At 29.7% G+C, this 26,798-nt stretch overlaps 1 protein-coding gene and 2 pseudogenes across 2 annotated transcripts; 1 reads left to right on the forward strand and 2 right to left on the reverse strand.

Moving 5' to 3' along the window:
• Positions 1-715: 715 nt before the first annotated feature.
• LOC101260978 (uncharacterized) lies at positions 716-25,535 on the reverse strand. Of its 2 annotated transcripts, none has more exons than XM_004231496.5 (8): positions 25,395-25,535; positions 23,905-24,759; positions 7,991-8,179; positions 7,627-7,718; positions 2,282-2,341; positions 2,114-2,183; positions 1,437-1,640; positions 716-1,294 (listed from the first exon to the last, which is right to left on the reverse strand). In XM_004231496.5, the coding sequence occupies exons 2-8, from the start codon at positions 24,607-24,609 to the stop codon at positions 911-913; spliced, it is 1,704 nt and encodes a 567-aa protein (XP_004231544.2). In that variant the 5' UTR covers positions 24,610-24,759; positions 25,395-25,535; the 3' UTR covers positions 716-910. The 2 variants fall into 2 exon arrangements, with proteins under 2 accessions (XP_004231544.2, XP_010315617.2); XM_010317315.4 differs by having other exon boundaries at positions 23,905-24,844; positions 25,395-25,524.
• On the forward strand, positions 14,402-16,813 carry LOC138342328 (uncharacterized; annotated as a pseudogene).
• On the reverse strand, positions 15,427-19,113 carry LOC138341689 (uncharacterized; annotated as a pseudogene).
• Positions 25,536-26,798: the final 1,263 nt, after the last annotated feature.

Here is a 26,798-nt window from a genome sequence, read left to right on the forward strand (position 1 = left end):
AGAGTAACCTATGAGGAACTCATTACCTCAAGCTAGAGTAGGGGTAGAAGGAAAGAGATTAGTATTATTATTAACCAAGAAGTTATAATCTCAAATAATAAATATTTGAAATTACATGTCAACATATGTTAAGGATCATATCGCTAGGTCGGACTACTACTCTATGTGCTCACGGTGAAGGGAATATTATGGATCCACATGCCATGTTACTCCCTAGGAATGTACATGGTGGCTTGCAAATCAGACAATGATGGGACACAATGAACCCAAGTAGTGTTATGTTGGTTATTTAATAATTTCCCCAACAAAAGTTAATGTTTTATGAAAGATGATACAAAATTTGATATTCAAGATGATCTACATTTTAGATACCAATGGGTTCCATTTGTTGTGGAGCATAATTAGTCTGTTCAATTGATTTACTGTATGGTTATGGTGGAGGGCTTAGCCAGATAAATAATTTATTCAGTCATGTTAAAGATTTCATGGACAGACGAGTCTAGAAGTTTCAAGTTAGTGATGAAATTTTCTTTGGTCTTCACGTCACTGTATCTTATGAGAAGTAACACTTATGAATTGATTTCTTTTAGAAGGCTTTAGATTATAGTTTGAACTATTCCCATCGCTTTCTGCTTATGTTTCTATATCACGTTATGCTAGTTGGTTCGCCCTAGCAAGATAAGACATCAAATGCCGATCTCGCCAAAGTCCAGGGTCGAAAAAAACGCCAGAAAATACTAGTAGAGTGTAGCAGAGAAACTGCCAAGTGATATTCCACCATGATTTACAAGAAGAGATTGAAAGATATTTTACAAGTAAATGGACACCGATAAAGTTGAACATTTGCAGTGTTTACCATTGATGTCTTCATTATCCTACCAATGAATGGTTCCAAGGGCAGTTGAAGTCATTACATAAGAACGTAATTTGCATCTTGAATGAACTTATCACCAGCTGTTGGGGGCAAGTTATGCCTCGAGATATGTTTATGAACCTGTGCATGCGTCTCAGCCTCATGTTGGAACATGTTGACCAGCTCCTGCAATTCGAGTTTCCTAATTTCGACCTGTTCTTCACTGATAGGCTTTTTTAACCCAAGGTATAGCAACCCAACAGCAATAAGCACGACACCTAGGACGACAAGGAGGACTGAGAATAGACCGAATGCATATGGTGTGTTTTGAGCTCCAGGGATCCCATCCACATTGATTCCAAAAAGACCGGTGATGATTGTAAGAACAAGGCCACATCCACCAAAGACAGCCAAATTATGAGAAACTCTGAGGCTCTTATCCTAGAAATTGGAATGATGGGCCAAAACATAACATTAGATTTTTCTCAGAACTCTTATGAAAGGGTCTCTAGAGAAATTAAGTTTGATCATCTGGTATTAGAATGAAATTGAACCCTCCTAGTTTATTGAACATCAAACAAACCTGCAACCACGCGCGGAGATTGCTCTGCATGACATCTTGAATAGTAAATAAGCGTCCACGAACTGCTTCTTGCTCTTCAATCATTTCCCTCGTACTCTTTCTTATTCCTTCAAGGAGAATTCTAGTTGTATTTCCTCTCAAATGCTGCTGAAGTTCAAAAATAATCTCTTCCCTAGCATGAAGAGACCATTTCACTCTGATAACCTGTGTTTACACCATATAAGCAGTGTCATTCAAGAACACACCAACTTATATGACTTGAACACTCAATAAAACATGAAAAAGACAAGGATAAATGGCCCTATTTACTTCAAGTTAATTTACTAAAAAAATTGTTTAGAAATTCTGAAAACTACAGAAATTCCTCTTTTGTTTGGCGATTTCTTATGATGAAACGTTTCTCTTCTTGTATTATCTTCTAAAGGGAATACAACTGAGTTACAAATCCAACACTGTCGTAGGTGATTCATCTTCAACAAGATCAAATTCTAGAGTAGGTCATATTTCTCAATTCGAGAGAAATTTTCATGATGCAAGCAAAGTGCATGCTTCAAAGTTCATTGTGTATCTACCAAGAAATGACCAATAAAATATGCAATTAAGTTATGATTGATACACTCTATTTGATATAGAAAAGATTTGGAAAAGTTAAAATTTACTCATGGTGCAAGATAGACCTGTCTTGATAATCTTCTGATTTCCTGGTTGAGAATTATTACTAAGAGACTCAGATCTTCCTTGATCCTCCTATTATAAGAAAAGAAGATATATTTATAACAGAATATGCTACATGAAAGAGCAATATAACTTCAAGGAATCTAAAATATGAGATGCGAATCCTGCACCTGTTAACAAACTTCAATTCCACTTCATCTGCTGCACCAAATATCAATTTCCGAAACAATCTTCACATGCATAAGCACAAAATAAAAGATAGATTTAGAATTAACCACTTTACGGTGTCAAGGTGTTTCTTCATTCTGATGCTTAGAACCCTTATAGAGCAGTTAATCATCCAAGAGTTTGTAAACATGCATTGAAAGTGACCAGCATCAATGTCACCAATCATTTAGAACTCCTCCCACATCCCTAAGAAAAGATAAGGTATTGAACACTTCAGTGCCCACTATGAGTTCGAAAAGTAACACGTGAAGCAGACAACAGCGATAGATCCATCCAGATTGATGCACTTTTTGGTGTCCTCAAGCTGACAAATGCAAGAAAGTGTACCCTTTGGCGAAGTCAAATGAACTGGAGCGAACTTCCCAACAGAATATTGGCAGTTATGACAAAAATGAAACGAGGCAGTCTTACAAGGTTGTAACAATGCCACATAATGATGCTGCTCAGGTGAAGGAAGTGCATATAAAATTGTCAAGTTAGCTGAAATCAAGTATATCCATTGGACCTTAAAAGGAGTGTTGAAGTGGGACTGTGAAATTAGGTCTTAGGCCTAACTCATACACCAAAAGCTAGCTCAAAGGGAGGAAGATTGTTCAAGTCTGCCCATCATTCATTTTGTTCTTTTGATAATTATTTTCTTATTTTGACAAGTTATTGTTAATTGTTCGTTTTCTATATTATATGGTTTAACTTTTTCTAACCATTTTATTCCTAAGGTATATCCAAAGAAGACTATCAAAATGAAGAATTATCAGAACAAAAAATTATAATTGATAATACAATTTTTGAACAAATAAAAGGAAAAGAATTAGACCTAAGTGTAGAAAATATACTTGAAATACCTATATTAAGGAATTGGTTTAAAAGACAAAAAGATGAATATTATGTAGTTAGCAAGAAAGAACACATCATAGATTGCAAATATACAAAAGGAAAGACACAAATACCTATACTAAATAAGAGGATAATTAATAAAGAAATACAAGATATAAAAGGTAAAACACCCATAAAATACGTACATTTAGGAGGAATGCTTTATATGTAATCATACTTCCTTCATTATTAAATCCTGTTACTATCATAGGTGTTTTTAATTTTTTCCATATATCTTCTGGCAAACAATTATATTTACATATATTTGTTTCTGCTCCTGTATCTATCATAGGGGTATAATATCTGTTGTGGTATCCTTCTACTATAATTTTTGCAAGTATATATATTTTCATCATTCATTTTGTTCTTTTGATAATTATTTTCTTATTTTGACAAGTTATTGATAATTGTTCGTTTTCTATATTATATGGTTTAACTTTTTCTATCCATTTTATTCCTAAGGTAATATTTTGGTTTCCTTGATAAATTTTAAATGGTATTATTAATGGTATTCCTCCTATAATTATTTCTTTTTCTGTTATCTCTTCATTTGTAGTTACTATCTCACTAGGTAATCCAGGGCATAAGTGTCTTGTTTTTATAATTTCTGTTTCTAATACCAATTCTCTCGTTATATAATTCTCTTCTTGTCCCGTATTTATCAAAATTTTATATCTTCTTTGGTCTATTATTCCTGTTATAAAGTAATGGTACGGTGTTATCTCTTCTTTATCTAATAAATTTTGTGAGATTTCATAGTTTCTTTTAGATGTGCTCATTCTTGATGAGGTAACTCTTGTTAATGTATTTGGTACGCTTGAAGTGCTTAATATCTTTTTTACAGTTTCTAAATCTTCTTCTATGTCAATTTCTTTATAGCTATAGTCATTATTGTCTATTATAGTAATTATTTTTTCAAAAGGATTTTCTATCTTTATTTTATCAATTTTATTTCTTGCTGTTACTTTATGTTTTGTTGGTAATATATATAGGTTTTTACATCTTGCTGTAAATATTTTACTGCCTGGTGCTAGTTCTATTCCAGACATTTTCCAATATAAAACTAATGATTTATCTATATTTCTATCTGTTAATGCTACCGAGTAGTTGGCACTTATTATGAATTGAAATATTTGGTATATTAAGTTTCCTTTTACTTCACTGATTACGCTTTTTTCTATAGGGTGTATAATTCTATCATCTGCTAAATATATTTCAATGAGTGTATCTATTCCTTCTCTAAAAGAAGCTTTTATTAATATTTCTGTTCCTCCTAAATGTACGTATTTTATGAGTGTTTTAGCTTTTATATCTTGTATTTCTTTATTAATTATCCTCTTATTTAGTATAGGTATTTGTGCCTTTCCTTTTGTATATTTGCAATCTATGATGTGTTCTTTGTGGCTAACTACATAATATTCATCTTTTTGTCTTTTAAACCAATTCCTTAATATAGGTATTTCAAGTATTTTTTCTACACTTAGGTCTAATTCTTTTCCTTTTATTTGTTCAAAAATTGTATTATCAAATATAATTTTTTGTTCTGATAATTCTTCATTTGATAGTCTTCTTTGGATATTATTTTTATGTCATCTTCAGACATTAGATTTCCTCTTCATTATCTAGATCAATATTTTCTTCTTCATTTTAAGTTTCTATACCTGATACTTCATATATACTATCATTTTCACTTAATTCATAGTCTATATATTCTATTTGCATGTATTCATCATTATCTATAATTACTTCTGCAATTTGTTTTCTTTTTGGATCCTTGGGTAACTTACAATCTCTAGCTAAATGTCCTATCTTTCCGCAATTGTAACAAGTACATTCAGATAGTTTTCTCTTTGGTCTATACGGTCTTTTTATTTTATAATTTTTTACATAATATCTTTATCTTGGTTTTTTGTATTTATATCTAGTTGTGGTTTTTCTATAGTTTTTGTGTCATTTAGTTCTTTGTTTTTTATAAATATTTATTTGTGCAACCAAACTGTGGTGCTGTTTTATCTTTACAACATGCTAGATTTTTAATTAGTAGTTTCTCCATTTTTCTTTTTTCTTTTTGGTTTTCGCATAATTGTACAAACCATTGATGTAAAAATTTTATTCTAGCTCCTAAAGTATCTGTTAATCCTTCATTGTTCCAATCTTTAATTATTTTTGTACTAAATGGTTCTGGTAGTTTTGTAAAATATTGTTGTCTTATTTCTTTTGCTTCATTTATATCATATCTTGCTTTGTAATAATATTCTTTGAATGCACGTGTGTATTCTTCTATATAAGACATTTTACATATTGCCAATTTTGTCAAGTTGTCTATTCATTGTTTTTTCTCTATTTTGTTCTTTTATTTCTGTGGTCATACCTTTAAATTCATTTCGTATTGCTAATTCGTATTTATCTAGTATATCTATATTTGTTGTTGATGGAAATCCATCTATTTTCTTGTCACTTCTAAGTGTTTCTAGACTTTCTGGGGGTAAATTTCCTATCCATAATTTTGTTGTTCCAACACATGTTCTTTCTATATATCCTGGTGTTCCTTTTATTGTTATTTTGTTATCAATTAATTGTTTAGATATATTTCATACCCATAGTAATATTGCTTTATTTATATCTGTAATACAATCTAGATTTAAAAAGTTATATTGTTCAGTTATTGGTCTAGGCGTCCATTTTTTATTTAACCTGCTATTCCATATTGCATTTGTTCTATCTAATCGTTCATAATTCTCTGTATAATAAGTTGGTGTTGTCCATCTACGACTACTTCTAGGACTATTATCTGGGGTTTTAACTCTTGATGTGCTGTGTATGTTTCACTTATATCACTCATTTCTGATTTTTGATCATTCGTTGTATCTGATTCATTTATTTCATCTATTTCGTCTATTTCAAGATTTTCATTTAATTTTTGTTTCATCTTATTTATTTCATTAGTTAATTCAAGTTCAAGTTCTTTATCTTTTTCTATTTGTTTTTCTTTTTGTTTTGTTTCATATGATAATTTTAATTTAGCTAATTTTTTTTCTAATTCACTTATTCTTGTATTTTTTATTTCTTTTTCTATGTTTTAACTCTTGTCTTTTTTCAATTATTTTCTCTATCAGTTGTTGCTTATATGTTTCTTTGTTCATATTGTAATAATTCATATTCTATGTATAAGGTTTTTAACGTTTTCTGTGTCTTTCGTACTTTTCTTTCTATTTTAGTTTTTGTTATAGTAGTTACTTTATTTGATGTTTGATTATTCTTCATAGTTTTAAGAATAAAATATTTTTTCATAATATTCTTTTTTAAGTAGATCTAATCGTTGTATTTCATTAGCGTTGTTTGCAATATATTCTAAATATTCATTTTCTCTAGTTCTCAAATATTTCAAATATTTGTATAAGTTTTAAATTAGTAATTTTTCAAGTAGTTCTATTTCTTCTTTAGTTTCTTTCCAGAATTGTAAGTATAAATAATCTATCATTGATCTATGAATAATTCTATATCATCATATAAATCTATATCAAAATCATCTGGTATAATTAATTCTGCCCAACCTTGGGTGTTTCCTCTATTATCTCATACATCAATACCAAAAGCTAGCTCAAAGGGAGAAGGATTACCCAAGCCTTATAAGGAGTCCACCCATCTCATTAATCACTGATGTGGGACTTTGTCATTATTTAACAAGAACTATCTCATCTAAAAGTTTAAGATGCCAGAGAGAATTCTCTTTTATTTACTTAATTATATCCTTCTTTTATACTTCATTATATATTTAACAGAATGCAACCAAAACAAGTGCTAGTTTCATGAGCTTGAAGATGCTAACTGCATTTATGACATGCTACATAGTGACAAGAACCTAGCAATTACTTATCATATTAGAGTTAAAAACTTCTCGTTCAACCTTACATGAATGAAAGTTTCTCACTGTAGCATGCAATATGATCTAGTCTCATAATTATTACTCCCTTCATTCTTAATTTTGAACATGAATTCGGACTAGAATCTTTAAGTTTTTAAATAAATTTATTACGTAATCATTTTTTACTTTTGAAATCCAACACCACCACATAAATTGAAACAGAGGGGGGCAGAAGATAACAAAATTTGTAAGGTGAATCTTGCACCATCACATTTCAAGGTTTCCCGAAGTTCCCCTCTAAGTGGAATCGGCTAAGACAGAGATCTTTCACAGACTCAAGTGGAAGGGCCACTGCCCGCAAGTGAAAGGCACACTTGATACATTAAGAATTTGATGAGTTTCTTCCTACACAAGACTATTTTGAAACTGGTTGCTGGGACAATGCAGAAAGCATCTGGAGAAGTTAGGCTTCAAATTTTTTTCTGCAACCAACTGGTTCTTTAAGGTGACATAGTTCAACTATTTCGCATCAGAGAGCAGTTCTCTTACCTGTCATCCCATCTAGCAAGGCGGCTAGCTAAATGAGCAATGACTTCATGTACTGTCCGTGGTGCATTATAGCCACCAGCGAGAAGTTGTTCCTATAATGAAGAAAGCAACAGATTATAAGTAGCCATAAATGTTAAGAGTTAGACCCAAACTACTTCTGCAACCACAAACCAGATGAGTCAAGTTGAGATAAGAAGGATGTAAAATTGAACAAGGATTAATAACCAATTGCACCAACATATACCAGTGCAATCAACTTTGCCAAAAATCCAGTACAACATAAGAAAACTAAACACATTAACATTCGTCATCAATTTCTTAGTCATGAGCAAGGGAAATGTTTAGCGTCTATAGGAAGGACGACCTGAACTTCTGTGATACCCAAAACGTTGAGGTTTTCTGCTGATCCTTTCACGTGCAAAACCGTAATTAAAAAGTTCTGTGCTTGCCAAGAACGAATCACAACAGGGATGTCATCTTCGTCAATATTTGGATCACCAGCAGATTGGCCCAACAGCTCAAATAACAGCCCTTCAGCCACCCTTACTGGGACCTAATAAAATCCAACCTGGGTTAAAATGGCAAACATGATTTCATCTCTGAAAGCAGAAAGAAGCAATCCTTTTCATTTTAGCTTTTTATATTATGATATTAGGCTGTCAGTTGTCACTGATACAAATAAGATTATTATCTCTTTACATCCAATTTTCAGAAAAAAGATTATTATCTCTTTACATCCTCAGTTCACAATGACAAGAAGTAGAGCCATGAAGCAGAAAAGAAATTTTGAATTCTATTTGGTATATTACTTAACGCAAATCCAATAGTTAAAACTAAAACTGTTAAATTAATCTTATTACGTGATTGGCCTTGAAAAAAGAATCAGCCCCGCGCGTGAGAGGGTGTACTGAAAATATAATTAAATAATAAGAAGTGTCTCTCTCTTACAAGTTAAGCTTTTATATGAGATGGTCACATACTTTAACTAGGTATCAGAGCAGGCAGAGGCCCTATGATTGAATCTCACAGCCACCCAAATTAAAAAGAATTCTAGTGCTTGGCCCATGAAAAAGAATCAGCCCCGCACATGAGGGGGCGTGTGAGATGGTCACACACTTCAACAATTGAAAAGGAATGTCACAGGAAGTTAGTTAATAAATAATATCCAATATGGATAGAAACATAAATGTTAATTCAATCACTAATTACAATAGTCCCAGCTGAATGGTTGAGAAAATCCATATGTAATACTCCCTCCATCACAATTTATATAACACTCTTTGTCAATAGTGTCAGTAGGTCCTAATCATAAATAGTAAGAGTCAAGTTACTGTGTAAATAGTAAAGGTCAAGTAAGTGTGTAAATAGTAAAGGCCAATTGTCTTTTAGAAAAGATGGAGGTCATTATGTATGTGTATAAATAGAGGGTTTCCCCTCATAAATAAAATCATCAATCTTCCAATCAATCCTCCACCATCCTCTTCTCTCTACAATGTTTCCTCTTTCCCGCTTCCACCAAAAAATTGGTATCAGAGCTAGCTAACTAACTAAGCTAATAACTATGGAGAAATCTGAAGCTACAAATCTACAAAATCAGGTATACACTCTTAAATTTATGAGTAGCTAAATAAATTTATTCCTGAAAATCTCTTGTTGATTATAATTGTTTATCATGACTTAATAATGCTCTAATAAGCATCTTTAGAAGGTTTGCTACAGAAATATTCTTCGAATAAGTATGCCCAGACTATGCCATCCTAAAGTTGAAACCAGTAGGCAAAAAGGCCGTTTAGGGGAGTAAACAATGTTGAGGCGCTGTTAGGGTAACTAATCAAAGAAGAAAGCTGTAGTAGTGACTAGACGAGATGATTATTAAATCATTATTATTTCATAATAAATAAGTATAATCCATTAAGAGGTTGGAAGGAATAAAAACTTTTAGCAAAAATGAGTACCTATTTAATAGATAATGATGATAATTATAAGATATTACTACTCTATATATTAAAAGATCTGAGTACTGATATAAAAAGAGAAATTTATGACAAATTGGTAACATATGAGATAATAGAAATAACAACCCAAGGTTGGACTGAGCTAACCATACAAAGTATACAGGATGAACTTATTATGATATGTATGATTTATAAGATGATATAGATATAGACTAATGATAAATTACGAATACTTACAATATTGGGTAAAAACCATAGAAGATATAGATCTACATGAAAAATTACTAATAGAAAATCTATTCGATTATTTGAGAACTAGAGAAGTTGAACATCTAGAATATATTACAAACAATGCTAATGAAATACAACGATTAGATCTACTTAAAAGAGAATATTACAGAAAGACATTTTATGAAGGATAATATAATACCAAGCAAAGAAACTAAAATAACAAAAAACAATATAGGTAAAAAAATAAGAAAGACATGGAAAAAATTAAGACCCTTATATATAGAATATGAACTATCACAACTAGTCAAAACAGATAACGATAAAAAAGATCATTTGATAAATATAATTTCGAAAAAAGAATACAAATATGTTCGCTATTTGAAAAAACAGTATGAACAAAGAAATTCATAAACAACAATTAATAGAAAAAATAACTGAAAAAGAACAAGAATTACAGCATAGAAAAAGAAGGTTAGAAGAAAATACATTAGCAGAAGTATGTAATAAATCAATACTAGCACAAAGAAAAGATATATCTATGTTAAAATTAGAATTAGATTGTCTTGAATATGAGTTACAACATAATATAATACATAAATTATAATGAATAAAGAAGAATTTGCAGTAGACGAAAAAACATATGAAAATCAAGACGGAATGATAATAAAAATAATATTTTCAAATCTAGGAAGAAGATATAAAAAAATAGGAAATAATTTATATTTAATGTTAGAAAAAGAAACAGCAAAATTAGAAGATAGCTTAACAGCTATGGTAAGAATAACAAAAGAAAATGAAGAAATAGACAAATCAAAAGAAATTGAAAAAATAAAAATACAAGCAAAACAAGAAGTACAACATTTAGAAGAAATAAAAAATACAAGAATAAGTGAATTAGAAAAGGAATTAGCTAGGTTAAAATTATTATATGAAAATAAGCAAAAACAAAAGGAAAAAGATAAAGAGCTTGAATTAACTAAAGGAAATGGAACAAAAATTAAATGAAGACATTGAGGTAAATGAAATAGATGAAAATGAAAATGACCAAAAATCAGAAATAAGTGACATAAGTGAGACATATACAGAAATCTTAGAACAGACAAATAAAATAAAAAAATTGGAAATAAACACAGGAGATATGAATAGACCCAGTACGTCAAGAGTCGAAACCCCAGATACTAGTCCCAGAAATAGTCCTAGAGCTAGTCCTAGATGGACACCACCAACTTACTATACAGAAAGTTATCAACAATCAGATAGAAATAATGCAATATGGAACAGTAGATTAAATAAAAATTGGATACCAAAACCAATAAGTGAACAATATAATTTCTTAGATTTAGATTGTGTCACAGATATAAATAAAGCAATATTACTATGGACAGGAAATATATCTAAACAGTTAATAGATAACAAAATAGAAACAACAAAAACATCAAGATACATAGAAAGAACATTCGTAGGATTTACAAAATTATGGATAGAAAATCTACCCCCAGAAAGCTTAGAAGTACTTAGGAATGATAAAAAAATGGATGGATCCCCATCAGCAACAAATATAGATATACTAGACAAATATGAATCAGCAATAAGAAATGAATTTGGAGGTATGACCACGGATATAAGAGAACAAAATAGAGAAAAAATAATAAATAGACAACTTATGACAAAATTAGCTATATGTAAAATGTGTTATATAGAAGAATATACTTGTGCATTCAAAGAATATTATTACAAAGCTAAATACAATTTAGACGAAGCAAAAGAAATAAGAAAACAATATTTTACAAAATTACCAGAATCATTTAGCACTAAAATAATAAAGGATTGGAATAATGAAGGAATGGTAGATACTTTAGGAGCTAGAATAAAATTTCTATGTCAATGGTTTACACAATTATGTGAGAACCAAAAAGAAAAATTAAAAATGGAAAAAGTACTAAATAAAAATTTATCATGTTGTAAAAATAAAATGGCACCACAGTTTGGGTGTACAAATAAAAAACAAAAATCCAGAAGATATAAAAATTATAGAAAAAATAAAACTAAGTATAAATATAAACAACCAAGACGAAGGTATTATGTAAAAAACTATAAAATGAAAAGACCATATAGACCTAAAAGAAAAATATCCCAATGTACATGTTATAATTGCGGAAAGATAGGACACATAGCTAGAGACTGTAAATTACCAAAAAATCCAAAAAGAAAACAAATTGCAGAAATAGTTATAGATGATGACGAATATATGCAAATAGAATACATAGACTATGAATTAAGTGAAAACGATAGTATATATGAAGTATCAGATATAGAAACTGAAAATGGAGAAGAAAATTTAGATAATGAAATAGAAGAAGAAGAAATATAATGTCTGAAAACGAAATAATATCTAAAGAGAATTATGAAGATGAAGAATCATCACACCAAAAAATTATATTTGATAATACACTTTTTGAACAAATAAAAGGAAAATAATTAGATTTAAGTGTTGAAAAAATACTTGACATACCTATACTAAAAAACTGGTTTAAAAGGCAGAAAGAAGAATACTATGTAGTTAGTCAAAAAGAACACATCATAGACGGTAAATATATAAGCGGAAAAGCATATATACCTATAATAAGCAAACGAATAATAAATAAATAAATACAAAAACATAAAAAATAAAGAAGCTATAAAATATGTGCATTTAGGAATAGATACACCCATTGAAATATATTTAGCAGATGATAGAATAAAACATCCTATAGAAAAAAGTACAATAAGTGCAGTTAAAGGAAATTTAATATACCAAAAATTTAAATTTATAATAAGTGCTAATTATACAGTAGCATTAACAGATACAAATATAGATAAATCATTAGTATTATATTGGAAAATATCAGGAATAGAGTTAGCACCAGGAAGTAAGGTATTCACAGCAAGATGTAAAAATTTATATATATTAACAACAAAACATAAAATAATAGCAAAAAATAAAATAGATAAAATAAAAATAGAAAATCCTTTTGAAAAAATAATTACGGTAATAGATAACAATGACTATAGTTATAAAGAAATGAATACAGAAGAAGAATTAGAGAGAGTAAAAGAAAGATTGAGTACCTCAAGTACACCAAATACAAACACATTAAATATGATAACTAGAGCATCCTCATCAAGAATGAGTTCATCTAAAAGAAAATATGAAATATCACAAGATTTAGAAGAAATGACAATATACCATTATTTTATAACAGGAATAATGGACCAGAGAAAATATAAAATCTTGATAAACACACGACAAGAAGAAAATCATATAACAAGAAAACTAGTATTAGAAGAAGAAATTATGAAAACAGGACACATATACCCTGGATTACCTAGTGAAATAGTAAATACAAATGAAGAAACAACAGAAAAAGAAATAATTATAGGAGGAATTCCATTAAAAATACAATTTAAGATATATGAAGGAAATCATAATATCACATTAGGAATAAAATGGTTAGAAAAGGTTAAACCATACAGCATAGAAAATGAACAATTAACAATAACTTGTCAAAATAAGAAAATAATTATAAAAAGAACCAAATGATTAATGAAAATATTTGTACTTGCAAAAATTATTGTAGAAGGATATCACAACAGATATTATACACCTACGATAGATACAGGAGCAGAAGCGAATATATGTAAATATAATTGCTTACCAGAAGATAAATGGGAAAAATTAAAAACACCTATGGTAGTAACAGGATTTAATAATAAAGGAAGTATGATCAAATATAAAGCAAAAAATATAAAAATACAAATATGGGATAAAATACTAACAATAGAAGAAATGTATAATTTCGAATTTACCACGAAAGATATGTTATTAGGAATGCCATTTTTAGATAGATTTTACCCATATATAATAACAAAAACACACTGGTGGCTTACTACGCCATGTGGCCATAAAATAGGAGCAAAAAGAGTAAAAAATAAACAACGCAAATCTATAGAATGGATTAAAGGTAGTGAAAAAATAAACCAGGAAATGGAAAATATAAGTGAAAAACAAATATCACAACTAGAAATCATTATATTTGCAATAGACAAAGTTAAAATAATCAATGAACAACTAGAACAATTATATAATGAAGACCCATTACAAGGATGGGAAAAACATAAAACAAAAGTAAAAATTGAACTAATAGATGAAAATAGTATAATAATACAAAAACCGTTAAAATATAACTTTGATTTACAAGAATTTAAAATACATATAAATGAATTACTAGAAAAAAATTATATACAAGAAAGTAATAGTAAACATACAAGCCCAACATTTATAGTGATAAAACACAGTGAACAAAAAAGAGGCAAAAGTAGAATGGTTATTGACTACAGAAATTTAAATGCCAAAACTAAAACATATAATTATCCAATACCTAATAAAATACTTAAAATAAGACAGATACAAGGATACAACTATTTTAGCAAATTTGACTGTAAATCGGGATTTTACCATCTAAAACTAGAAGAAGAATCTAAACAATTAACAACATTCACAGTACCGCAAGGATTCTATGAATGGAATGTATTATCATTTGGATATAAAAATGCACCAGACTACCTATCGAGAAAAAGGAACTCAAACTGAACCAAATACAATAGAAGAAGTACTCAAAGCCATTACTACACTTTCTATGAAGGTGGACAGTATGAGAAAAGAGTTACAAAATCTAAAAGCTAATAGTCGGCAGCATGACTATAAATATGTGGAGCTACGCCAACATGCAGAGTTACGTCGATCGGAAGACGCAAAAATTCCAGAACTAGAAGAAGATGTTGGGAAACTCCTTAAAGCCCATAACATTAACATTGCTAATGTTGCAGGTACAAGTGCAGCAGCTATAGAAAAAACCACATAAAAAATACAAACCTAAACAGCTTATTTACAAAACCATTTATTCCAAAGACACAGATAGTAGAAACCCCAACACCACAAACATCTACATATGCAGCCAGTCTACACAAGGAAAAGAAAATATATAACCATATATCCCAAACTTACATTGAAAACCTATACAAAATTCAGACTTTTTTAAATCTCAAACCCAAATCTACCACAACTACAGAAAAAACCCAAGATTATTTAACCCAAAAATTACAAGGCTATAACAAGTTAATTGCACAACCTAAAACCAACCCAAACTTAGTTAAAACCTGTTACAGCTATGGATTACTTAATACTGTATATACATATGATGGGACAGAGATAAGTGGAATCCCGGAGATCCACAAAGCCTTTTTAATATACAAAAGAATTACAAAAGGAAATTTATTTTTTATAAAATTTTATACGGCACCAGCTGAGATACTTTATGACGAGATAAAACCAATGATCCAGATAGTAAAAATTGGATTAACACGAGAAATGATAATACCGGAAGACATAGGGCAACAACCAGAGATACCAAAAGTTGAGATACCCAGTTTTTATGCAAATAAAAGAATAATTGATTATCAACTATCATACAAGAATTAGCTAACAACTATCTACAAGGAAATGCTATATGGAGCTACTATTCAAGAGATCATTTAATGATATATGCCAATTCACGAGAGATAAGACAAACAGATATGGAGGAAGTCCAGAAATGGATTTTATCCTTATTAAAACCAGAAGCTACTCCAACAACTAGAGCGAAAAAACAAGGATTCATCTCCGAAGAAATAATGACAAGATATTGCAAGCTAATTGGTCACAAATATTCAGACCATATATGTTCCAAGTGCAACCAAGGTGATGACATAATTCCAGACGTACAACTGGAGTAAGCTGAGAAGAAGAAGGAAAAATAGACATAAAAATAAATGTACAAAATTAGTCATAGTCATTGTCGGCCATTTGGCCAAAGTTTATTTTGTCTTCTTGTAAAAAGTCGTAAAGTAAATAGTGTCAATAGTGTCAGTAGGTCCTAATCATTAATAGTAAGAGTCAAGTTACTGTGTAAATAGTAAAGGTCAAGTAACTTTGTAAATAGTAAAGGCCAATTGTCTTTTAGAAAAGATGAAAGGTCATTATGTATGTGTATAAATAGAGGGTTTCCCCTCATAAATAAAATCATCAATCTTCCAATCAATCCTCTAATCAATCAATTTTTGGGTGGAAGCGGGAAAGAGGAAATATTGTAGAGAGAAGAGGATAGTGGAGGATTGATTGGAAGATTGATGATTTTATTTATGAGGGGAAACCCTCTATTTATACACATACATAATGACCTTTCATCTTTTCTAAAAGACAATTGGCCTTTACTATTTACACAGTTACTTGACCTTTACTATTCACACAGTAACTTGACTCTTACTATTTATGATTAGGACCTACTGACACTATTGACACTATTTACTTTACGACTTTTTACAAGAAGACAAAATAAACTTTGGCCAAATGGCCGACAATGACTATGACTAATTTTGTACATATATTTTTATGTCTATTTTTCCTTATCTTCTTCTTCTCAGCTTACTCCAGTTGTACGTCTGGAATTATGTCATCACCTTGGTTGCACTTGGATCATATATGGTCTGGATATTTGTGACCAATTAGCTTGCAATATCTTATCATTATTTCTTCGGAGATGAATCCTTGTTTTATCGCTCTAGTTGTTGGATTAACTTCTGGTTTTAATAAGGATAAAATTCATTTCTGGACTTCCTCCATATCTGTTTGTCTTATCTCTCGTGAATTGGCATATATCATTAAATGATCTCTTGAATAGTAGCTCCATATAGCATTTCCTTGTAGATAGTTGTTAGCTAATTCTTGTATGATAGTTGATAATCCAATTATTCTTTTATTTGCATAAAAACTGGGTATCTCAACTTTTGGTATCTCTGGTTGTTGCCCTATGTCTTCCGGTATTATCATTTCTCGTGTTAATCCAATTTTTACTATCTGGATCATTGGTTTTATCTCGTCATAAAGTATCTCAGCTGGTGCCGTATAAAATTTTATAAAAAATAAATTTCCTTTTGTAATTCTTTTGTATATTAAAAGGCTTTGTGGATCTCCGGGATTCCACTTATCTCTGTCCCATCATATGTATATACAGTATTAAGTAATCCATAGCTGTAACAGGTTTTAACTAAGTTTGGGTTGGTTTTAGGTTGTCCAATTAACTTGTTATAGCCTTGTAATTTTTGGGTTAAATAATCTTGGGTTTTTTCTGTAGTTGTGGTAGATTTGGGTTTGAGATTTAAAAAAGTCTGAATTTTGTATAGGTTTTAAATGTAAGTTTGGGATATATGGTTATATATTTTCTTTTCCTTGTGTAGACTGGATGCATATGTAGATGTTTGTGGTTTTGGGGTTTCTACTATCTGTGCCTTTGGAATAAATGGTTTTGTAAATAAGCTGTTTAGGTTTGTATTTTTTGATGTGGTTTTTTCCATAGCTGCTGCACTTGTACCTGCGACATTAGCAATGTTAATGTTATGGGTTTTAAGGAGTTTCCCAACATCTCCTTCTAGTTCTAAAATTTTCGCGTCTTCCGATCGACGTAACTCTGCATGTTGGCGTAGCTCCGCATATTTATAGTCATGCTGTTGACTAATAGCTTTTAAATTTTGTAACTCTTTTCCCATACTGTCCACCTTCGTAGAAAGTGTAGTAATGGCTTTGAGTACTTCTTCTATTGTATCTGGTTCAGTTTGAGTTCCTTTTTCTCGATAGGTAGTCTGGTGCATTTTTATATCCAAATGGTAATACATTCCATTCATAGAATCCTTGCGGTACTGTGAATGCTGTTAATTGTTTAGATTCTTCTTCTAGTTTTTGATGGTAATATCCTGATTTACAGTCAAATTTGCTAAAATAGTTGTATCCTTGTATCCGTGTCATTTTAAGTATTTTATTAGGTATTGGATAGTTATATGTTTTAGTTTTGGCATTTAAATTTCTGTAGTCAATAACCATTCTACTTTTGCCTCTTTTTTGTTCACTGTGTTTTATCACTATAAATGCTGGGCTTGTATGTTTATTATTACTTTCTTGTATATAATTTTTTTCTAGTAATTCATTTATATTTATTTTAAATTCTTGTAAATCATCAAAGTTATATTTTAACGGTTTTTGTATTATTATACTATTTTCATCTATTAGTTCAATTTTTACTTTTGTTTTATGTTTTTCCCATCCTTGTAATGGGTCTTCATTATATAATTGTTCTAGTTGTTCATTGATTATTTTAACTTTGTCTATTGCAAATATAATGATTTCTAGTTGTGATATTTGTTTTTCACTTATATTTTCCATTTCCTGGTTTATTTTTTCACTACCTTTAATCCATTCTATAGATTTTCGTTGTTTATTTTTTACTCTTTTTGCTCCTATTTTATGGCCACATGGCGTAGTAAGCCACCAGTGTGTTTTTGTTATTATATGTGGGTAAAATCTATCTAAAAATGGCATTCCTAATAACATATCTTTCGTGGTAAATTCGAAATTATACATTTCTTCTATTGTTAGTATTTTATCCCATATTTGTATTTTTATATTTTTTGCTTTATATTTGATCATACTTCCTTCATTATTAAATCATGTTACTATCATAGGTGTTTTTAATTTTTACATTTATCTTCTGGTAAGCAATTATATTTACATATATTCGCTTCTGCTCCTGTATCTATCATAGGTGTATAATATCTGTTGTGATATCCTTCTACAATAATTTTTGTAAGTACAAATATTTTCATTAATCATTTGGTTCTTTTTATAATTATTTTCTTATTTTGACAAGTTATTGTTAATTGTTCATTTTCTATGCTGTATGGTTTAACCTTTTCTAACCATTTTATTCCTAATGTGATATTATGATTTCCTTCATATATCTTAAATTGTATTTTTAATGGAATTCCTCCTATAATTATTTCTTTTTCTATTGTTTCTTCATTTGTATTTACTATTTCACTAGGTAATCCAGGGTATATGTGTCTTGTTTTCATAATTTCTTCTTCTAATACTAGTTCTCTTGTTATATGATTTTCTTCTTGTTCTGTGTTTATCAAGATTTTATATTTTCTCTGGTCCATTATTCCTGTTATAAAATAATGGTATATTGTCATTTCTTCTAAATCTTGTGATATTTCATATTTTCTTTTAGTTGAACTCATTCTTGATGAGGAAGCTCTAGTTATCATATTTAATGTGTTTGTATTTGGTGTACTTGAGGTACTCAATCTTTCTTTTACTCTCTCTAATTCTTCTTCTGTATTCATTTCTTTATAACTATAGTCATTATTTTCTATTACCGTAATTATTTTTTCAAAAGGATTTTCTATTTTTATTTTATCTATTCTATTTTTTGCTGTTATTTTATGTTTTGTTGTTAATATATATAAATTTTTACATCTTGTTGTGAATACCTTACTTCCTGGTGCTAACTCTATTCCTGATATTTTCCAATATAATACTAATGATTTATCTATATTTGTATCTGTTAATGCTACTGTATAATTAGCACTTATTATAAATTTAAATTTTTGGTATATTAAATTTCCTTTAACTGCACTTATTATACTTTTTTCTATAGGATGTTTTATTCTATCATCTGCTAAATATATTTCAATGGGTGTATCTATTCCTTCTCTGAAACAAGCTTTTATTAGTATTTCTGTTCCTCCTAAATGTACATATTTTATAGCTTCTTTATTTTTTATGTTTTGTATTTCTTTATTTATTATTCGTTTGCTTATTATAGGTATATATGTTTTTCCTCTTGTATATTTACCGTCTATGATGTGTTCTTTTTGACTAACTACATAGTATTCTTCTTTCTGCCTTTTAAACCAGTTTTTTAGTATAGTTATGTCAAGTATTTTTTCAACACTTAAATCTAATTCTTTTCCTTTTATTTGTTCAAAAAGTGTATTATCAAATATAATTTTTTGGTGTGATGATTCTTCATCTTCATAATTCTCTTTAGATATTATTTCGTTTTCAGATATTATATTTCTTCTTCTTCTATTTCATTATCTAAATTTTCTTCTCCATTTTCAGTTTCTATATCTGATACTTCATATATACTATCGTTTTCACTTAATTCATAGTCTATGTATTCTATTTGCATATATTCGTCATCATCTATAACTATTTCTGCAATTTGTTTTCTTTTTGGATTTTTAGGTAATTTACAGTCTCTAGCTATGTGTCCTATCTTTCCGCAATTATAACATGTACATTGGGATATTTTTCTTTTAGGTCTATATGGTCTTTTCATTTTATAGTTTTTTACGTAATACCTTCGTCTTGGTTGTTTATATTTATACTTAATTTTATTTTTTCTATAATTTTTATATCTTCTGGATTTTTGTTTTTTATTTGTACACCCAAACTGTGGTGCCATTTTATTTTTACAACATGATAAATTTTTATTTAGTACTTTTTCCATTTTTAATTTTTCTTTTTGGTTCTCACATAATTGTGTAAACCATTGAGATAGAAATTTTATTCTAGCTCCTAAAGTATCTACCATTCCTTCATTATTCCAATCCTTTATTATTTTAGTGCTAAATGGTTCTGGTAATTTTGTAAAAATATTGTTTTCTTATTTCTTTTGCTTCGTCTAAATTGTATTTAGCTTTGTAATAATATTCTTTGAATGCACAAGTATATTCTTCTATATAACACATTTTACATATAGCTAATTTTGTCATAAGTTGTCTATTTATTATTTTTTCTCTATTTTGTTCTCTTATATCCGTGGTCATACCTCCAAATTCATTTCTTATTGCTGATTCATATTTGTCTAGTATATCTATATTTGTTGCTGAGGGGATCCATCCATTTTCTTATCATTTCTAAGTACTTCTAAGCTTTCTGGGGGTAGATTTTCTATCCATAATTTTGTAAATCCTACGAATGTTCTTTCTATGTATCTTGGTGTTTTTGTTGTTTCTATTTTGTTATCTATTAACTGTTTAGATATATTTCCTGTCCATAGTAATATTGCTTTATTTATATCTGTGACACAATCTAAATCTAAGAAATTATATTGTTCACTTATTGGTTTTGGTATCCAATTTTTATTTAATCTACTGTTCCATATTGCATTATTTCTATCTGATTGTTGATAACTTTCTGTATAGTAAGTTGGTGGTGTCCATCTAGGACTAGCTCTAGGACTATTTCTGGGACTAGTATCTGGGGTTTTGACTCTTGACGTACTGGGTCTATTCATATCTCCTGTGTTTATTTCCAATTTTTTTATTTTATTTGTCTGTTCTAAGATTTCTGTATATGTCTCACTTATGTCACTTATTTCTGATTTTTGGTCATTTTCATTTTCATCTATTTCATTTACTTCATTTACCTCAATGTCTTCATTTTTTTGTTCCATTTCCTTTATCTCATTAGTTAATTCAAGCTCTTTATCTTTTTCCTTTTGTTTTTGCTTATTTTCATATAATAATTTTAACCTAGCTAATTCCTTTTCTAATTCACTTATTCTTGTATTTTTTATTTCTTCTAAATGTTGTACTTCTTGTTTTGCTTGTATTTTTATTTTTTCAATTTCTTTTGATTTGTCTATTTCTTCATTTTCTTTTGTTATTCTTACCATAGCTGTTAAGCTATCTTCTAATTTTGCTGTTTCTTTTTCTAACATTAAATATAAATTATTTCCTATTTTTTTATATCTTCTTCCTAGATTTGAAAATATTATTTTTATTATCATTCCGTCTTGATTTTCATATGTTTTTTCGTCTACTGCAAATTCTTCTTTATTCATTATAATTTATGCATTATATTATGTTGTAACTCATATTCAAGACAATCTAATTCTAATTTTAACATAGATATATCTTTTCTTTGTGCTAGTATTGATTTATTACATACTTCTGCTAATGTATTTTCTTCTAACCTTCTTTTTCTATGCTGTAATTCTTGTTCTTTTTCAGTTATTTTTTCTATTAATTGTTGTTTATGAATTTCTTTGTTCATACTGTTTTTTCAAATAGCGAACATATTTGTATTCTTTTTTCGAAATTATATTTATCAAATGATCTTTTTTATCGTTATCTGTTTTGACTAGTTGTAATAGTTCATATTCTATATATAAGGGTCTTAATTTTTTCCATGTCTTTCTTATTTTTTTACCTATACTGTTTTTTGTTATTTTAGTTTCTTTGCTTGGTATTATATTATCCTTCATAAAATGTCTTTCTGTAATATTCTCTTTTAAATAGATCTAATCGTTGTATTTCATTAGCATTGTTTGTAATATATTCTAGATGTTCAACTTCTCTAGTTCTCAAATAATCGAATAGATTTTCTATTAGTAATTTTTCATGTAGATCTATATCTTCTATGGTTTTTACCCAATATTGTAAGTATTCGTAATTTATCATTAGTCTATATCTATATCATCATATAAATCATACATATCATAATAAAGTTCATCCTGTATACTTTGTATGGTTAACATAGTCCAACCTTGGGTTGTTATTTCTATTATCTCATGTGTTACCAAATTTGTCATAAATTTCTCTTTTTATATCAGTACTCAGATCTTTTAATATATAGAGTAGTAATATCTTATAATTATCATCATTATCTATTAAATAGGTACTCATTTTATTCATTTTTGCTAAAAGTTTTTATTCCTTCCAACCTCTTAATGGATTATACTTATTTATTATGAAATAATAATGATTTAATAATCATCTCGTCTAGTCACTACTACAGCTTTCTTCTTTGATTAGTTACCCTAACAGCGCCTCAACTTTGTTTACTCCCCTAAACGGCCTTTTTGCCTACTGGTTTCAACTTTAGGATGACATAGTCTGGGCATACTTATTCGAAGAATATTTCTGTAGCAAACCTTCTAAAGATGCTTATTAGAGCATTATTAAGTCATGATAAACAATTATAATCAACAAGAGATTTTCAGGAATAAATTTATTTAGCTACTCATAAATTTAAGAGTGTATACCTGATTTTGTAGATTTGTAGCTTCAGATTTCTCCATAGTTATTAGCTTAGTTAGTTAGCTAGCTCTGATACCAATTTTTTGGTGGAAGCGGGAAAGAGGAAACATTGTAGAGAGAAGAGGATGGTGGAGGATTGATTGGAAGATTGATGATTTTATTTATGAGGGGAAACCCTCTATTTATACACATACATAATGACCTTTCATCTTTTCTAAAAGACAATTGACCTTTACTATTTACACAGTTACTTGACCTTTACTATTTACACAGTAACTTGACTCTTACTAAGTCCTAGAAAAAATGTCATTTTTCTATATTTAGTAAAAGTTTTAACTTTAAACTTCTCACTTTACCCCTAATGAGATGGTTTGAAGCCACATAAACATCTGTGGCTTGGTTTAGACCACAAGTTTCAAAAAATATTTCTTCCATTCTTAAGCTTTGTGCCCAATCAGACCTTCACATAAATTGGGTCGGGGGAGCAGTAAGTTTTCAATATCAAGGATGAAATGAAGATGTAAACAGTATACTTATCAAAGTACATAATCATTCACCTTAATAGCATTTCAAAGATTATTAATTTACCATAGATAACATTATGATTGCCTTGGATATAAAATTGGTGTCAGATTTAGCATAGATTAATGAAACACCATCCTATCCATCAACAACCAAATGATATAATATCTTGGGATATTCATTCTCTATAAGAAGAATTCATGTCAGAGTATTGTTGCGTAGACCAATTTTCCTAGTCACCAAGTGAAATATATTTAGAGAATCAAATTACTGACTTTCTTATCACTGTCACTAAGAAAGAACAGTTCACCTCCAGTAGCAACAAAAATGTTTCATGGAAACAGAACTTATCACTCTCCTATAACCAATGGTCCAAGATACAGTATACAAAATTTTGTCAGGTAACTTTACTGGATATTAGAAATAATTATCATGTCTCTTGCATTGGTGTCAAAGAGGAAGACCGCTATGTGTCATACACAAAGCATGACCATATATGTAAGCATATTGTCACATGTTAAGAAACAAATAAACTACTAAAGGTTAATCTTGTCAAGAATGTGAAGATATCAACAAAAATAAATCTAACACAGTGAGCTTAGAAGATTACCTCATACAAGAGGTGTTTCATTTTTTCACTTATTAGCCGACCTTCATCTCTTAAGGCAACACTAATTGCGGGATGTAACCACGGGGCATTACTTAGCCATGCATCTACAGAAGGATGACCAGCAGTCACATGGCACCACCAAATAGGTCCAGCTGGACGCTCCCAGTAGGGAGCAGCTAAATCTGCAACAGTGAGATCATCTTCATCATCAATGAGATCAAACTGCTGGGTGGACCATACAGAATCTGCTTGAACAGTTTGGATAAGGTCAGAAATCCTAGCCCAACCAATAGGAATCCAATGGCTCCCTCCAATTTTTTCCAAATTATAAAGCTTCTGTCCAGGAAAGCTTTGGTTATCCATCTTGCCATCCGCAGGAGAAATCTCCTGTTTTCTCGACCCAACAAGAGAAGTAGAATCCACCAAACTGTTCCCATTGGTTCTTTGAACAGGAGCCTCAGCCAATTTATAAGCACGCGCTGGCCTTTTAACTATTTCATTATCGAGTAAACTTTTGGTAGAAGATTTTGGTCCAAATTTCTTGTCTTCTCTAACAAACTCAAAAGCACAAATAAGTCCATCAGTCCACAGCTCACTCCCTGGCATGACATCCTTATGGAAGTGCACTCTATGGCTCTCTGTCTTCCTAGCCCTATTGCCTTGTGAAGAGTGGCCTTCACTCATGCTACCCTTATTTACTTTCATGCACAAAATCGGCAAACACTACGAAGTCCTGTGATGTCCTCTCAGCATAAGTGAGCGGCAAAACCAGAACCAAATGTCTCCATATTACATGAACAAAAAGCCTTGTGAATTTTGCATTATCATATTGTTAGGATGTTCCTCAAGCCCTGTCTGTGCATCAAGGGTCATGAGTCTAGTTAAGATGACATTGCAGCTTGTGATTAACTACAGCTTTTACAAAATTTTGCTACTTATCCTACAATTGAAACATGATAAGTCCATGCACCACATATCAACCCAACCATACAGAAACATACCAAATACAAAATAGTAGCAAAATTGCAGTAAGAAACAAGGACAATGGAAAAAACAAAAATGCATAATGATACAAAAGAGTACCAACAATAATCAGTTGTCTCCCCCACAAACTCATCCATAAAGTTTTAAATAACAATGAAAGTTCAAAATTTGAAACAAACCCAAATTTTATGCACTTATTTACAAAAGATTCCTTATTATAACTTTGTCAATAATTTAACAAACAATAATTCCCAATTACCACTGCAAGGAACAGGAAGTAAGTACACAACATGTCTCCCAAATAAACTCTTTTAAATTGTCAGTTAATCCATATAGTTCATGGTCAAAACTAAATGAAATCAAAACAAGTAAAAAAGTGTTACAAAAATCCCCAAATTTTGCCATCTTTCGAAGATTTTACACTGTATTTGTATATAACTTGAACGGAGGGGAAAGCATAAAGGGACCAACAAAATTCAGACAGAAGAAAATCAGTAATTGCTTACAAATCTTTTGGAGTCGCCATTCCAACTACGGAAAAGGGGAGAGAGGGCACCCACTAAGATGAAAATAGTAATTCCCTATCACAGTCAACAAAAACGTTATTTTGGTTTTTGCTTAATTAACTTACAAAATTATTATGCTAAAAAATATACTTTTTGATAAACATTGAAGTTAAAAAATAAATTTAAATCAATACTCTCCCTATATTTCAATTTGTTTATATTATTTTAATTTAACATGAAATTTAAAAAGTAAATTAAAATTTTGAATCATGTGGTCATAAAGACATAAATTAAAAATAAGTTAAATATATCAAAATATGTTGTGATTTTAAGCATGTCCAGAAAATTTGAACTAAAAGAGTTGTAAAAAAAAATAAAAAATAGATATTTTTCTGAAAGCATACTAAGAAAAAAGAAATATAATGAACAAATTAAAACGAATGAAATATATAATTGTTCCATTCTCAATCAAAATTTTAGCATTTCTTGTTATTCTTCATTCATTCAATTTAATAAAATAATGTCTTGACCTTTGAGGAGAAAATGATCAAAATGGTTCATAATGTATGAGGGTTGCTATACATGATATTAAAATTTAAAAAAAAAAAAAAGGTGACAGTAAGGTTTCAAAATAAATGGGCAGTGATATAAGTCTTAAGTATTGGTTGTAGGTGACAATTATATCATTAATGATTAAAGATTATGGAGTTGCCTTGAAATTTATAAGTTGACAATTTGGTCCACTAAATTAAATTAAGGGTAAAAGGCTAAATTGACTAAAACCTGATTTAACCAATTTTGGTGGAAAGTTAAATAAGGGGTAAAAGGGTAAATTGACTAAATCAAACCTAATTTAACCAATTTTGGTGGGAAATGAAAGCCACCATCGAGCCAAAAGTGGAAATAGAAGATTTACCCTCCCCCCTGCCTTCACTCGCCGTATTCCTCCTCCTCCTCCTCCTCCTCCTCCTCCTCTTCCTCTTCTTCTTCTTCTTCTTCTTTTGCTCTCGTATTTTCTTGCTTGCTTGTCTTTCTTCATGCTGTCTTCATCATCATCTTCTTCTTTTTTTCGTACATTATGGGTCTTGGCTGCTAGTGCTTCAACTCTTCTTTGTTTCTTCTTCTTGAATCAAATTTAGCTAATTTGTAATCAGTGGACCGAATTTCGTTTTGTATCAATCGGAATTACTTCATAAGCGATTGGATCACACACCATTGTTCTGGTAAGTAAAATTAATAGTTATTTGAAATCATTCATCATTATCTGATCTGGGTACCTACAACTTTTTCAATAATTTGCATTCGTGTTTCTAACATATGGTTATATATGTTGCAACAATTGACTATTATAACATATTGTAACCATATGTAGCAATAAAAATGTCAACAGAATAGTTATATGTT

Source organism: Solanum lycopersicum, chromosome 2 (genome assembly GCF_036512215.1).
Source record: "Solanum lycopersicum chromosome 2, SLM_r2.1".
Lineage (NCBI taxonomy): Eukaryota > Viridiplantae > Streptophyta > Magnoliopsida > Solanales > Solanaceae > Solanum > Solanum lycopersicum.

Bases quoted from the DNA above. Each gene is read 5' to 3' on its own strand.
- LOC101260978 (XM_004231496.5), bottom strand. From the start codon at position 24,609: ATGAAAGTAAATAAGGGTAGCATGAGTGAAGGCCACTCTTCACAAGGC. The intron at 8,180-23,904 runs GTAATCTTCTAA...GGATTTTATTAG, and splicing joins TGAAACACCTCTTGTATGAG to GTCCCAGTAAGGGTGGCTGA. The intron at 1,295-1,436 runs GTTTGTTTGATG...TCCAATTTCTAG, and splicing joins ATCTCCGCGCGTGGTTGCAG to GATAAGAGCCTCAGAGTTTC.